The sequence below is a fragment of the Schistocerca americana genome, unplaced genomic scaffold (assembly GCF_021461395.2).
Source record: "Schistocerca americana isolate TAMUIC-IGC-003095 unplaced genomic scaffold, iqSchAmer2.1 HiC_scaffold_187, whole genome shotgun sequence".
Taxonomy (NCBI): Eukaryota; Metazoa; Arthropoda; class Insecta; order Orthoptera; family Acrididae; genus Schistocerca; species Schistocerca americana.
Genome location: NW_025725892.1, coordinates 171488 through 187587, shown reverse-complemented (window position 1 = coordinate 187587; position 16100 = coordinate 171488). Strand labels below are relative to the sequence as shown.

The 16100-nt window shown below is 37.8% G+C and overlaps 1 protein-coding gene across 1 annotated transcript in view; it reads left to right on the top strand.

Moving 5' to 3' along the window:
• LOC124573711 overlaps positions 1–16100 on the top strand; it is a 121480-nt gene that overhangs the window by 71793 nt on the left and 33587 nt on the right. Inside the window, exon 7 of the mRNA XM_047131140.1 lies at positions 1245–1390. Coding sequence (XP_046987096.1) covers positions 1245–1390 — 146 coding nt within the window. The remainder of the gene's footprint in view (positions 1–1244; positions 1391–16100) is intronic.

Here is a 16100-nt window from a genome sequence, read left to right as displayed (position 1 = left end):
ATGATTACCACCAGAGATCAGTATACAATCTGAACAAAATATGCAAGGAATCTTTTTCTAGTAATACAACAAAAATAATAGCATTCTTAGGAAAATATTCACTTAGATCAAAAATTGTTTTAGATATTTCAGTTGTAGGCCAAGTCCCTTGGATCTCAACTTCCAACTTGTCCGTGGTACAATTAGAAGAATTCTGGACCATAAAAGTGCAAAAAGAGACCACCATGAAAATCTGTAAAATGATGGCATAGAAGCCGAATGGGAAAAGAAATATTGGAAGCCCATAGAAAAGATGGAAATGATTTTATTTGTGAGTTTGGAACAGGCAATAGCCTAATCCTTGGAAGGAAGACAGTGACGATCTTACAAATCCATACATCAGCACTGGTAACTGTTTCTGAAAATATTTTAAAACTTTCCATGAATCCAGGCAAATATGCGTATCACAGTTTACTGTGTTGTTGTATTATGTTCTCAGGCTTCGTATGAGAATCATAGTAGTGAACCCAAAATTCAGGAAATATTCATTAGCTTGTGTAGCATTTCAGGCATGTATTTTACTTCAATTTCAAGCTAGTAAATCAGTATTACAATTTGTGACTGTTCAGAATTTCATTTTCCAATGCAGAGCTTGTACACAGCTCATAGTCAGAGTTGTAGATTCTTTTCAATGTGTGACATATATGTGAACTTTCCAGGCAGGTTAAAGCTGTGATATATGGACATGTGAACCTAGAAATGTGCTTTCATGTGCAAAGTCTTTAAAGTTTACAGATGTGGGTTCAAGAAAATAATTTTAATGTGTCTAGAAAATTTTTACATTGCATACATTGATGGAAAAAAATCTCTGATTTCGAACAAAATGTGATACACAGTTTTAATAAAAATGTTTTTGTGTGGTGAACGCAATGAACAGGACTTCATGTGACATGACCATTTAAAAATTAACAAAGTGATTTGACTCAAGTTATTTACAGTACATGACTGGTTTAGTCCATGGTGTAATTTTGCCTCACTATTTAAGTTGCATTACATATATATTGTACCATTCAACTTACTTTTTGATCTCAGATTATTTTTCATTGATATCAAGTAAATCAGTTATTCCTTCTTACCCATCAAGTGACTGTTTTACAGAGTATGTATTAAATACATGAAATCTGTTTTTGTTACTCTAAAGGTTATTGTGTGGGCTGCCACCCAGAAGTGAACATCTATTAACACTATATGTGATTCTCTTACAGATTCTACACTTGCTACCAAGTACGTGAAAGATAATGAAAAAAAGTATCTGAATAAATATCCTATGGAATTTGGAGGAAGACTTGGTACTTTGTTGCTGATTTTGTTCCTGCCTTTATATGTCTTGAGTTTGTTTAGTTTTAATTTGGTAAGTACTACATATAAATGTAGTGAGCAGTATATTCTCTCTTATCAGAAGTCATCTTCCCTTGATCTATGTGCTGTTGTACAGCATAAGACATAAAGATAAATGCTCTGAAACCTTTGGTTACAGAAACTGAATCCTTAAAAGTCCTGTTTTGCAGCTAACAGTTTGAAAAAGACATAGTTAAAGATCACACTGCTAATACTCTATGGTTATGTTAATGAATCTTAATTTCTTCTCCTACAAGGTGGCAGCTCTGCAGGACTCATCAGTTTTTTATTTTTTATTTTAATGCATAATTGAGCTATTCGTTAGCAAAATCAACTCTTTAACTGTGAACTTTGAATGCAACTTATTAAATATAATGAAAGGCTTGATGTTGAAATGTAAATTTGATAGCTGGTCGAAGAGGCTGAGCGGTTCTAGGCGCTACAGTCTGGAACCGCGCGACCGCTACAGTCGCAGGTTCGAATCCTGCCTTGGGCATGGATATGTGTGTTGTCCTTAGGTTAGTTAGGTTTAAGTAGTTCTAAGTTCTAGGGGTCTGATGACCTCAGCAGTTAAGTCGCATAGTACTCAGAGCCATTTTGTAAATTCGTAATTATTGTTTCTTTGTCGATCAGTCAAGGAAATTTCATGAATTTCAGTTCAATGCCATACAACAAAAGTCTGCCTGCATACCATATGGAAATGCCGACTTAATATGGGGTACAAAAGTGTCTATGTCACGAGCACAAAGGTTAATTTGGTATGAGAAAACTGCCATTTGCAGTTTGAAGTGTGGAAAAAGGTTATTTGTACTTATTGGTAAAAGTGTGTCATAAGTCATTTTTGGGGGGTGGGGTGGACAATAAATAGGTCACACTTGCCAACAGAAATTGTGCTATTCTCATAGAGATAATATTTGCATGGAAATGAATTGGATCCCAAATATATCACCCTCATTATTTTCCACCTCCCTCTCATTCAGGGATTTGCTGGTAGATCATATGCACTTCGTTCATCTACAGCACCCTACAGGTGACAAATGCACCACACCATTAGTTCTGAAATGAATCAGTGTGGTTTGATTGGCTTGATAAAGACTTCTTGCTTGATTCTCAAGATCATTGGGCCTCAGTGATGTTGAGCCACACTTCTTGGAATACTGCCTTGTGTTCATACTGGATCATTTTCTCTTAGTTGTGAGTTGAAGGGTGATGGTGATGGATGATTGTGGTTTCCTGCTATTTCCACTGTGTAATGGTGTTTGTGTCACAAAGTGTCTCCATTGTCATCAAAGTAAAATGGGGACAGCATATTGCTAGGGACTTGTGCTGTTGCCAGTTTATGTTGCTTAATTACTATGTGCATAATTTGCTAATTTCCAATGAGAACTTAATTTCAGATGCTAATAGTTAATTTCAGATGCTAATAGTTAATTTCCTCATAATGACAGTCAGGTGATATCTGTTTAACAGATTCCGCAGAAATTGGTCTACTGTGTAATATCATTAATGTAATCTGTGGTGAAGAGAAAGCTAAGTTTTGAGGCCTGGGGAGTACCATTACATATTATTTTACTGTTAGACCGCAAACTCAAAATCATGGTATCATATGTTTGAAGAGTCTTTTTGTACCATGCTCATAATTTGTTAATTGTGTATATAGAATATGCATCAGTATGTTTGTGATATTGTGTCATTTCAGTTGGGATAAGAGTTATCCATGGCTTATTGGAAACATGGTTACTATTTGTATGGAGTTGTCTAAAAGCTGTTAATTTTGTGGAAGGTAAAATACACAAACTCTAAATAATTTTTTTCCCGTTTTGAAGTGAACATTCATATGTGATAACAGGCCCAAAGATTTCTTTGAAGGTGGAGGTGCCATTTGTTAAAGCATTGTTCTCATTCCTCTTTTAATTCTATGCTTTGATTATTTTCTTTTCTAATCTACAGTGGTGTGCAAAATTTAAGGAGAAAAGTAACTTTCACATGCTGTATCACTGCCAAGTAACATAGCTTGATGAAGCTTGGGCTGTACATAGAAAGAACTGACATTTGATAGTACCCAATGAGACGAACAGAAATGACAATTTTATTCAAGAGAATAATTACGCTGAAGTCAATGCGAGTTATGTACTGTGTAGAGTGTACCATTCCTCCACCAGCATGGTTGACAACTGCTGGATGGTTATTGATGCCAGTGGACATGATGCAATGCATCATCCCACTTTTGCTCAATGTTATTTAAGTTCAGGAGGAGGGAGGCCAGGCCAGTACATTTGCCACGAATATCCTCTCATTCACCTGCACAGTTTGATGTGATAGCTCATTGTCATCCATTAAAATGAAGTCATAGATGAATGCACCTATGAAAAGAAGTACATGGGGAAGAAGTACAGTGTCACAATGAAGTTTACTGGTGAGTATACCATGTTCAAAGATATGGAGGTCAGTACACTCATGTAACATTTCCCTCCACCACACCATAACATCTGGACCACCACAACAATCGTGCTCGACAGTGTTCCTGGGTGCATTACATGCCCTCATATGACAAGAGTTGAGAATACGTAATGCACCCAGGAAAACTGTCAAACATGATCATTTTGGTGGTCCAGGTGTTACAGTATGGGGAGACATAAGGTTCCACAAGCATACTGATGTTCAAATCTTTGAACGTGGTACACCTACAGAGCTGTGTTATTGTGACACTGTACACCTTTCCCACATGCATCTTTCCAGGCTACATTTCATCCGGAATTCCATTTTTATCAATGACAATGTGCGACCACATCGAACTGTGCAGGTGGAAGAGAGGATATTCGGTGAATGGACTGGACTGCCTGTTCCCCCCGACTTAAATCCCATGGAGCACTTGTAGAATGTGTTTGGCATACATATTGCAGCATGTCCACATGCACCAATGACCATTGAGCAATTGTCAACTTTCCTACCACAAGAATTCCCTCCCAGCTTTGTGCCCAGCATACGAGCATGTTACAGAGCATGCAGTGCCATCCTGCATCTATTGGTGAAGAATGATTTGTACAGTGAAAATCTTCTTTCAGCATCGTATGATGTCTCAGATACATGTGAAACGTACCACAGCTCTTCTTTGGCAAATTCCTCTTCAATATTTGTTTCTTCACCAGAAAGGCTTTTAAAAATTTGACTCAATGTTTTGTAACCAGATGTATTTTTTCCCTTAGCGCCTGATTCAGTTTCACAAACACAAGTTTTGCAACTCCAGTTGTTTCTGACAGCATTTGTCTATCAGAAAAAGTGAATGTTCCAAGGAATTATTTTGGGCTTCCAACTGCTTAAAATATGAGGTATTTTGGAGAAACGATTATGAATGCAGTGTGTCTTTTCTAGGATGCCATTTTTAGTAAAACATTCTTGGACTGTGGCAGAACTGACTGTACCTTCCACATTTAGGAAATTCAATACACTTTTCGCTTCACTGAAGTGTTGCATTTTATAAGACACAACATGTAACCATGTTCCTCACTGAGTTAAAACTGGCCGAGGAGGTACAGCCAAATTTGCAAGGAGGTCACAAAATTTTTGAATTCTAATTGGTGACGTGACAAACACTGCCTTCACACTAGAAACAAGAAGATCCACATCATTATACTGGCTTCTGATGATTTCAGCAATACAATGTAAACTGTAAGCAAGGCACATCAGGTGAACTAATTTAGGGTAAAGAATTTTTAATCTGGTTCCCACTTTAATGATATACAGAGCAACATCACTGACAAATAACAGTACACTATCACATCATGTCATTGAAAAATCTGGCAACAGTAGGGTGATTTACTTGGTTGAGAATTTGTATATTAAGAAGTGACCTGCTCCCTGTTTTCATAGCACCAACTACAGCACTATGCATGAACTGTCCCAATGCATCTGTGGTTTCGTCAGTGTGTTTTTGTGATTTATCATATTTTGAATATTACAAATCACTTCTTGAAAACATTGTGCTATATCGTTTTTGCACTATGTAAATTTGTCTGATACTCTCCTATTTATGTATTTTTAGAAAAATACATGAAGTTTCACATTATTCGGTTTCCACAACTGAATGTCGGAACCCACTAATGCTAAGCCCAAGTCTTTGAAAAATATGTCACTATAACTCGATTGTTCACCAACATTGTTTTTGATCAGTTGCTGGTTTAACTTAGATTTATTCTTAACCCTCCCCTCAGGTCACCTGATATTAATTTGCTGCACAATGTCATATTTGTTCTTTCTAGATACACTCTTTTCCTGCAGAAAACATATTAAGACACTGTCGTCGTCACTGAAAATATTTCTTCCAGACGTGTTTACATATTTGCGTAAGAATGCTGATTGAAAGGTTTTTGTGAATGGCATTCCCTACTTATAACAGCAAGCAATCGTGCACACTGAAACCAATGAGTGTTGCATGACACACTGCAGCTTGGAACTCAGGGATTCACCACATGTGCCATTCTCATCATGTCAATACAGTAACTGACTGATGAAGTGATGACTCATCTACCTAATTGCAGCATGTTCTTTCTCCTTGCAGTGTTATTTCACATCATCCTAGCTGTACCTGAGAATTTCTTTCTCGCATATTTGACTGAAGTTAATTTTTATAAACCGTTAAAAAAGATAATCACTGATTGATAAATGATTGCTAGGAGTCATATAAGCATTTTAAAAATGACAGTTTTCAGTGAAATATGCTCTTTTTATTAAAAATGATAAAATAAATAAGCAGAAACATTTAATTGCAAAATAAGCAGAAAAAGCCCAGACAGACATAGTTAAAACTGCTTATCTAAGTGTGTCTTATGAAGTATAGCCTTTCTGCTTATTCCTCAAAGTGTGGAAAAAAATGATGTGTTTTACTTAGAAATCTGGGCTTTAGTGAGGTACACTCCATTAAGAAGTATGTCCAGCCCTTTGTAATGTCCAGACAACCATCATAAATCACAATGACTTCAGGATAATTATTGTCTTTGAATAAAAGCGTCATTCCTGTTCATCTCGTTGCATGTTTCATTCTGTTACCTTCTGTGCTACGCTATAGCAGTTCTTTCTGTGGTCCAAGTTTCATCAAGCTAGTTTATTTGGTAGCGACACATAATGTGAAAGTGACTTTCATCCTTAAGTTCTGCCCATCAATCCACTTAGACAAGACTTGTCTTTTAATTATGCCAAAAAGATGCAGTGCCCCAGCAACAATACAGAAAAGATGACGTTTTATTTGGGCATGATGCTGTAACTTAATGTTATAAATTTCTCAGTGTAGTGTTCATGTTCATGGAGCATCAATAGTGCCCATAAATTAATATAAAAGGATTGAGATGTAAGCTGGCAAAGTTTTTATTGGTTTACTTTGACTTGTTTCCCAAGTTTTCTTGGCTAAATAGAATTTGTCTTGGAAAAACTTGAACTTGGTTGATTTATAAAGTTGTTGCAGATCCTGTATATTCTGCAAGAGTCAAATCAGGCTGGTTGAACATGTAAGACTACAATTATTTCCTCTCTCTGTGTTAATAAATCATCAAATTCTTTAACGAGGAAACAGCAAATAAAATGTCTCATCAGATTTATATAGAATTCATTCAGTTTGTTACATTTTTCATGAGTAATTCCTTGAATTCTTACAGAACCTAAGAAGAAATGATGATTGACAATTCTTTCTGCAGGAGGTGTGGTAACTTTTGCAATATCTAAAGATGTTTCACTCATAATAATGATCCTTTGTCATTTGGATGTAACAGTTAATGGCAAGATTCATATTATTGGTTAAAAAATTGGGGTATTGTCAGGAATCAGAGAGATAAATTATTATTTTTTATGGAGACTTTCTTCAATACAGAAGTTTCTCTCCAACATAACAATACGCTTACAAATTATTATAATGAGTATTGCACAAGTGCTGGACACACTTTCTTCAAGATGTTCCTCCATCTCCTTCAATCTTATGTATCCCCTTCTGCCCATTCAAACAACAAATGCTCTTGCACATCTCTTGCAATATAGCATTGGGAAAGTATTCGCACAGAGATTAAAGGCTGTAGATCGCTCCAGAGGTGACCTGGTTTGTAACTAATTAAGCTTGTAGTATGAATTAAAAATTTAATTGTAGTTATATCAAATAATCTAGCTCGCTTGTTTGTTAAGTATTGCTTGGGGTAGTTGCTTTTTGGTTAGGTTTTATGAAATTAGATAGAAAATGGCAGTCTCTGGTATTAGAGACAGCAAAGTGGAAATGTGAGGAGGTGAAAGTAATGAACATAGTTACTTTAGCATTAGAAATCTTTAGAACACTGTTCATAATATAATAAGTAGAATTGTGTGGAACTAACACAGTTCATTTTATTATCTGGGTAACAGATGGTAATGTATGACTGTATTGATAGATACGTGGCACTATTCTACAGCCAAGGTAATGAAACTACCACTACCAGTAGTAGTAGTATGTACGTACAATGGTCTTGAGGCTTCAGTTTTTGCTTATGGTGCAGCTATGAACTCTCTCGTACACACTTGAAACTACTGAAAACATTGGAATGTGTCTGAGAAAACTGTATAGGTCAGGCTGTTCAAACTGTTCTCCGTGAGCATGAGTGTTTGCAAGTGCCAAGTCATATGATCATGTTGGCAACAACCCAAATCCCTGACTGCCTTCAAGTGAGCTGTTTGTATACCCTTCCCTACCTCTCCCCTGGCTGCCCGTGGGCAAGCTCTTGACCTGTAACTGCCTGGTGTAGGTTGTACACTGCTGTTAGTGGAAAATGCAGTATTCATTGTTAATTGTCTCAGGGAAATAAAATGTAATCCCTAGATCACTTCTGGCACAAAACACACTCAAAATTCAGTAGTGCGCAAAATCTCATCACAAAAATAATTTTTTAAATGGTATTACAGCAGCTGTAGGAAGAGGAATAAAGAATTGTTTCTGTTGCAGGTAATGCAAAACTGTTTATGCTTGTGAACCTGCAGCCATGGATTAGTGGCATTGCTATACTTCTAGGGTGACACAGGGCTGTGTATTGGAATACCTACCGGAACATTGAAGTGAGATATCCATCGATATTTATCAGGCAGACTTGCAAACAACACCCTGTGGCACTCCAGACCGGATATTGTGTTGAGCTACTATTATTCCATTGAATGCAAGTCCTTTGTTGTTCAAAATTAAATCATGCGGGAGAGGTACAGTGGGAAAACAGCAAAGGAGCTGCTACTCCAGGAGACAGTGTTGAACATAATATCTGGCAGAAGCTTCAGTCAGCATTTCGCATGAAGCTTGCTTGTTACTGGTGATCTTAGCAGCTGTTTGGGAAGGGGGTGCTGGTAACTCGTGACCAGATTACAAGAGCTCATAACTGAGGTGACTCAAGCAAACTCATAGTGGAAGGGAAATGAGAGTAGTGTCATAATAACTTATCTGCAGTGAAAACTGCATGCATGATAAGTACACATTTAATGAATACATTATTTCATCATCATAACAGTATCATCTTTGAATTTTCTTCCCCTCTTGCTTACAGACATCATAGAGTCAGAAAATAGCCACACTTTTTGTTCGTTTAGCATGTGACTAGCAGCCAAATTTTTGTCTTCTGTACTCATACTCAATTTATAAAGTACTTTCATGTCTATTAAGTGGAGGAAATTATTTTCTTTAGCTTAATATGGGACTGAGGTAACTTAAATAAGACAGTAAGCATCAGTTTTTATTTTTGTAGCTCACCACTGCTCACTAACTATAACAGAAGTGAAAGTGAACTTAGGTGCTCTCATTTCATATGATTGTAAGACTGAACAAGGAAGACTTCAGGAAAATCCGGTAACATTGGTTTTGGCATCTCATTCATCTGACATTAAATGACACACATTCCTAATAAAATTAAACAACTACTAGCTTGAATATATACCAACTAGAAACGTGCTCGCTTACTCTGGGGTTGTCCAGTAGAATGTACATCTCTGTTAACTTTTGTAGAATGTCCTTGATCATCATAGCACTGTGACAAACAGCACTTGATTATCAATGAGTCTTTCGAACACAATGGATACTTACAGGCTCACTGTGCCAAATGCCTATCACTGGCTCTTACCCCATCATACCTTGTGGCCATAATAGTCCAGTCAAATAGCAGATATACCTTGCAAAAGGTGGGATAGAAGAGTTTATTTTTTCAACTCGTTCATATGGTTGGAAAGATTAGAAAACAGAGTTTTACCAACAAAATTTCGCTTGGGAAAACTTTCTGCAGTCAAAAAACTTGGAAAATTTCGGACTTTTTTCAGTTTTTTCAAAATACCTGTTTTTTTGCTCCTATCGCTTTAACGTCTATTTCCTTTTTTAAAGAGCACAAAATTCTCTACAAATTTGATTCTTGCCATTTTTTTTCTACTCCCAATATCTAAGGCGCTACAGTGCCTCAAAAAATACCAATTATTCAAATTTTGAGCATAGTGGCAAGACTGCTTATTTTTGAACACTTTTTTCAGTTTCTGTTTGTGTAGTATAAATACATTATACATCATGTTATATGTTGGAATTTACCACCTCACTTTCAGGTATTCAATTTCTCTGTATGCAACATGAGGATTGCTGGGCACCCAACTATTGTCATTCTTACATCACTACCTGAAGTTCACTATGGGCCACCTCGGCCCTGGTATTTGTAAAACTATAAATATAAAAATACATCATTAAGACACACACACACACACACACACACACACACACACACACACACACACACACACACACACAAACAAAATAAATTGTCTCAGGATACTGAACTATTATTAGCTGCAATAGCCAACCTAATTAGGTAGGTAATTATTCTTGTGTATAAAAGCCACACAGTTGACATTAAAAATAAGTAGCTTTATTACAATTAAAATGAATTGTCAGTTACTAAAAAATGTTGACAATTCTGGGTATGTAATACTTGTAATATCGCACTTTAGCGCACTTGAGACAGATATGAGCATCACTTCAACGTTTTGATGGGCCAGGTTCCTCAGTTTCACCAGAAATTCCTTGAGTTACATATTCAGGGTCTGTACATAGAGTTGATCCCAGATTGACCTCTTCTTTAAACAGCGAGTCAGCCTCAGCAGGTTTGTTGATTTCATCAGCGGTTTCCTCGACATCCTCCATAACATCATCTTCACTGTCTTCATATAAAAATTTTGGCACGTTTTCACAGTTGACCCCAATACATTTATTGCAAATTGAAGAACATTTCAAACCCGCTTTTCTGCAGGCGCACGCTCCGCCACAGTTCAGCTTGCATGAGCATGAAACAATGTGAAGAAGTGCTTCAGGTGCTATATCTTGGCTCATTATAACGGACATTGGACTGTGAACACTGTGATTCCAGCCCCATTTCTCAGGAGGTTTCCAGTTTCCCATCCAACTTTGGACTTGTTGGTAAGTCCGCAATGAATGATGTTGTGCAGTTGTGTAGGTGGCAACCGTGCAAGATTCAGTTTGCTTTTTGTGGCAGACTTGGCGAATAGCTGGTACCGCAAATGGTCTAGTGTGTGGGAACTGCTGACACCTCCACTATAAAATGCGATAGTAACCTGTTCTCCTGCTGTTATTATTTCTTCACGGGTAGCATGTGGTTTATTGAACGTGCAAAGCGCTGAGGTTGGGTGTTCATTTTTCGCAACAATATTACAGCACTTAATTTTTCCTTGACCAAAAAAGCGGATGTTGTATCACATCCGCTAAAAGTGTGAGTGAACAGAATATATTCACTGTCAAACTTGTAAGATGCAGCGGAAAACCACTTGTCTTCCGCATTTCCCCTTCCTGGCTTTAAGAAAAATGAGTTTTCAGTGCCTTGCCCCAAACCGGTCATGAGCACAAGCAGGTCAACATCATCTCCTACAATGACAACACTTCCAAAATCTTTGGTTCTTGAAATGGCAGATGCTACAATCATAACATCAGCATCTTCTTGCACCTGGTGCACTTCAATGCTACACTCCAGAAATTCCTTTTTAAGAAGTGTGATCAAACGAATCTAGCTTCATTCGTTGTACAAGAACTTGTCCTGAGGGACTTGGTTCACCATCTCTTATTCAACCACAACGTCAATCGAAGAATGTTTTTTGGACCTACAAATTCTCTCAGCACTCTTTGTGCTACATTTGTCTCCCTCACATGGATACCCATCAAATACAACAGCAAATTCAGATCAAAAATTGACGTTGCAGGTAAGAAACATAGCTTTGGGCTATTGACTTGAAGCAAACATTTCGAGTCTAAATCACTTTGTGGATAAGGTACTCTCCATCAATGACAAAAAATTTACCCGGTCCACCTGACTTCACATCTTCCACTGGAACGAAGGCACTGTAGAATGAAGATTTTGTTCCTTTTCGCATGCCTTTTTCTGAGAATAGGGACATTGGGTAAGGAGCAAGTTCATATTTCAGAAAGGCTTTTAACTCTTCTTCACTTTGTTTCATTAAACACTTCCTTTGGAAAAGAGTTAAAGGATCAACAGGAGTAATTTTAGTGCTCCCAGCTTTTACAGAATTGAATGCAGAAAGGAGAGTCACAACTTTATCTTTTCTACGGAACTTTACATCGTGGAAATTGTCACCAACTATTCTTTTCATGCTTTTTTCCCCCTCTTCGTGACACATATGACAATTAACATCCTCCGTTCCGACAACACCACTGCTGATAGATGTTATAAAATCACTTTCAGGGAAGGCAGGGTGCACTGAAAACCAATCATGCAGCTTACGCAAGTCTATGCCATCTCGTTCGATGCGACAACTTTTTGCATCTACATGCTGGTCTGATGTTACTGCGCTCACTTCGCAATACGACTCAATTTCTTCACAAATGTTCTGCATGTGAATCATACCCAATGTCCATCTGGTTAATACACTATCCGTAATTCCTCGGCCAGAAGTAAGTCCTCCAGAACTCTTCATGGTTCTCATCAATGTTTGTTCTATAGTCATGTCAGAAGCAACCCCTGTCCAATACTTTTCTGATCGCCGGATTGTAAAATGTGCTTTCGGTGTGAACTTCTCATATTCTGATAAATCCATTTTTTCCTCGAGTCTCAACATATCCTGTAAGTAGAGGTGGCCACTTTTAGCATACATAAAATGTCCAGCTGAATGGAAGTAGGGAAGCATTTTTCGCATGCTTTCAAGATGAAGTTTCCAATTGCCTGATCAATCCGCTTCAATAAATTGTTTCATGAGAGTGACCATCTTTTAGTACTGAACCCATAATTTTGCTGTGGGTCTCTTACTTTCAATCATTTTCAGGGCAGTTACAAAATTTTTTATGACTTGTTCCCTGAGAACACTGGTATCCTGGCCAACTGACAGTTCTGACTCACCACAAGGAGAAGACAAGTTATTCAGTATCCCACGTTCATCTTCTGTTAGCTCAATGTGATCCCACACTTGACAGACCAAAGCAAGGTGACACAATAAATGCGCTCGCACAGCCGTGGAATATGCATGTCCTGACAAAATCTATTCAACGCTGTTTTCAGTGAATATTACACCAAATAAGTCCTTCAATCCACTTCCACCCATGATCATACCGATACATCCCATGAACGACATAAGGAAATGGAAACCTCCAAGTTGGACCTCCACATTATGCAATTCAGGAAGGTCAATCTCCACAATATCCCTTTCCTTCCAATACAGCGGCTGATCAAATGTGACAAAGCATGTAGTCTGATTATGTCTTTTACATGCATCTCTAGCTGTCATCAGAGCAGTATATATGGCATCATAATGGCTTGGTGATGAATTAAGAAATGGAAGACACTTTATTTTAGAACGTTCATATTCTTTGCCTGCCGTCGAGCGTTGCATGTAACCATTCCATCCTGAAACAACTGAATTCTGAGACCATTTACAATATAACCACGTAATTTCCGCTGTTGAGATGACCATCTCACCTTTTGCAGGAGCAATTATGTCCAAATCTTCAATTTTTATAGCCTTCAGCCCTCCAACTTGTGTTCTGTGGAATGTCTGTATGTCATTTTTTCTGGCTTCACTAACAAGTTGAGCTGAGGGATGATGATTCAACTTTTTAATATTTTTCTGAGGAAGCAATGCATCATGAGGAGTAACACACATTATACCTCCTATTGCATGAAGAGTACCAGTTCCATCTAGGGTGTTTACATTGAAATCGGCATTATCAAACACAAATTGGCAAAATGTGTCCCTTCGTTGTCAAGCTGAAGGATTGAAGACACTTCCAATAGGGCAGCTTCCGTATAAGATGCTGCAAAGCCAAGGGAAGACAAAACCTGGATGAGATGTTTTGAGCCAAACTTCTGGTACAAGTATGCACTAATAGCAGTCAAAAGTGATGAAATAAATGAACGTGGCCTCGCAGCACTTATGAGTGCATGAGCAAGAGAAACACATATTTTCCCCCATTTTCTGGGAGGCCGCTTGTGTTTCAAAATTATAGTTTCAAAGAGCAATCTTACAGATTCTGGTATGACAGACTCTACATCTCATAAAAAATTATCAGAGGGAGGGTACTGTTTTACATCGTACACTACAGATCTTATATAATCTAATATGATATTTGCAGCTGCTTTGACGATTCGTAGTCTTTCTTGCTGAGGATCTGAATTTCTTTTGGTGTACCAATTTTCACTGAGTAGTTGGTGCCCAACATTCTTGAAACATACGACTGCTGGCTTTGAAGCTGTTTCAGCTACCACCACATCATCACCATATTTCTGGAAAAGGCGAGCCTTGACAGTTCGAATATCAGGACAAGGTGATGTGGGTATTTGCTCTAACAGATCGTCCATAGAAAACTGATATTCTTCCGTATTGGTTTCCAGGTAGGCAGATATAGCCTCCATGCCTTCATCTACTTGTGTTGCAGGTCTGTAACCTCGTTTCTGTCCAGTAGCTGAAACACGGTGAAAGAACTTTCTGTAGCAAAATCTGTGGTACCACCCATCTGCAGCAACCAAATCATTTACATTTTGAATCCGCTCTATCACTTGTTGACCAAATTAATCAGCATGTCGTTTAGCCTGTTCTAATACTGTCGATTGCACTTCCAATTTCATTACTTTGTAAACAAAATTTCGTTTGGCATATGGCAATCTTAACTGCTTGGTTAAAAAGTTACCAAAATTCCCTTTTGCACATAAGAAGCATTTCTCTTTGAAATTGAACTGACCTTTTTCTTGCGACCAATGTAGCACGCCTGTTGGTTCCTGAGGATGTTGAAGGCTAACTGCTATCATTCTCTCATCAATGTACTTCTTGTAGCATGCTTCATGCACCATCACTTACTGAGCGTTTTCAAAAAACGGGTGTGAGCAGACTCCCTGTGTTTAGCACTACAATCGATAAGTGTGCTCAGTCCTTTCTTTTTCACATTGCGTCCACCACTCACCACAGTTTTTTCGCAAAAAAATGGTTCAAATGGCTCTGAGCACTATGGGACTTAACTTCTGAGGTCATCAGTCCCCTAGAACTTAGAGCTACTTAAACCTAACTAACCTAATGACATCACACACATCCATGCCCGAGGCAGTATTCATTTTTTCGCAAATGAATCACAAATTCATGTCAGTCGTACTCATTTTCAGCACCACAACTGAATGGAAGCGACTCCAAACTGTAGGACCCTTATTGTTGTGTGCTAATAGCTGTCAGCGCACTGTGGACAATCACCACAGATAATCGCCTTCTGCCTGCCAAAGAATAAGTGCGCTTTTGTGCGCTAAAGAACAATTCCTACATACTTTTTCTTATAACTGATCATTAACGTCAATCAAGTGTAGAAAATGTACGGCACCTGCATACAGTCGTATTACATATTGTTACACAAATAAACTTCACGCAATCCGACGTGAATGTGTTCGTAGCTACTGAATATGATGCTGTTTGTCCTGGCCCTGCAGCAGAGTGAGATGGTAAATTCGAATGAATAACATGATGAGTAATATGTTTATACTACACAAATAGAAACTGAAATAACAGTGTTCAAAAATTAGGTAATTTGCCACTTTGCTCGAAATTTGAAAAATTGGTATTTTTTGACACGCTGTAGCGTGTTAGATACTGGGAGGGGGGGAATCAAATATGTAGAGAAAAAAAATCAAATTTGTAGAGAATTTTGTGCTCTTTAAAAAAGAAAATAGATGTCATAGCAATAGGAGCAAATGAAACTGAGATATTTTGAAAGAACTGAAAAAAGTCCAAAATTTTCGAAGTTTTTTGACTGCAGAAAGTTTTCCCAAGAGAAATGTTGTTGGCAAAACTTGGTTTTCTAACCATTCCAACAATATGAAGGAGTTAAAAAAATAAAATCTTCTACCCCACCTTTTGCAAGGTACAGGCTTTTTTTTTCTGACAGTTTCACTGGACTATAAGTGTGACACAGCAGCTCCAAGCTTACAGATGATTCCAAAAACCAAGATGACCAACTCGTCTGGCAGACATTTAGTGATCTATAACTTTATTTCACTGCTGGATTAACATATTGGATATTACTTAACACACAACGAGTACTGTGTGCCAGTCATCTCTTCTTCATGTGTAGTTGGGACATCTTGTTTATTGCCACTGATAGACTTGAACTTTTGTTGTCTTGTGACTTGATATCTGCATGATGTGTTATTGGGGCTTTTGTAATGTACTCTCTGCTTACACTGCTTGCAGTTTACTCGAAGAAT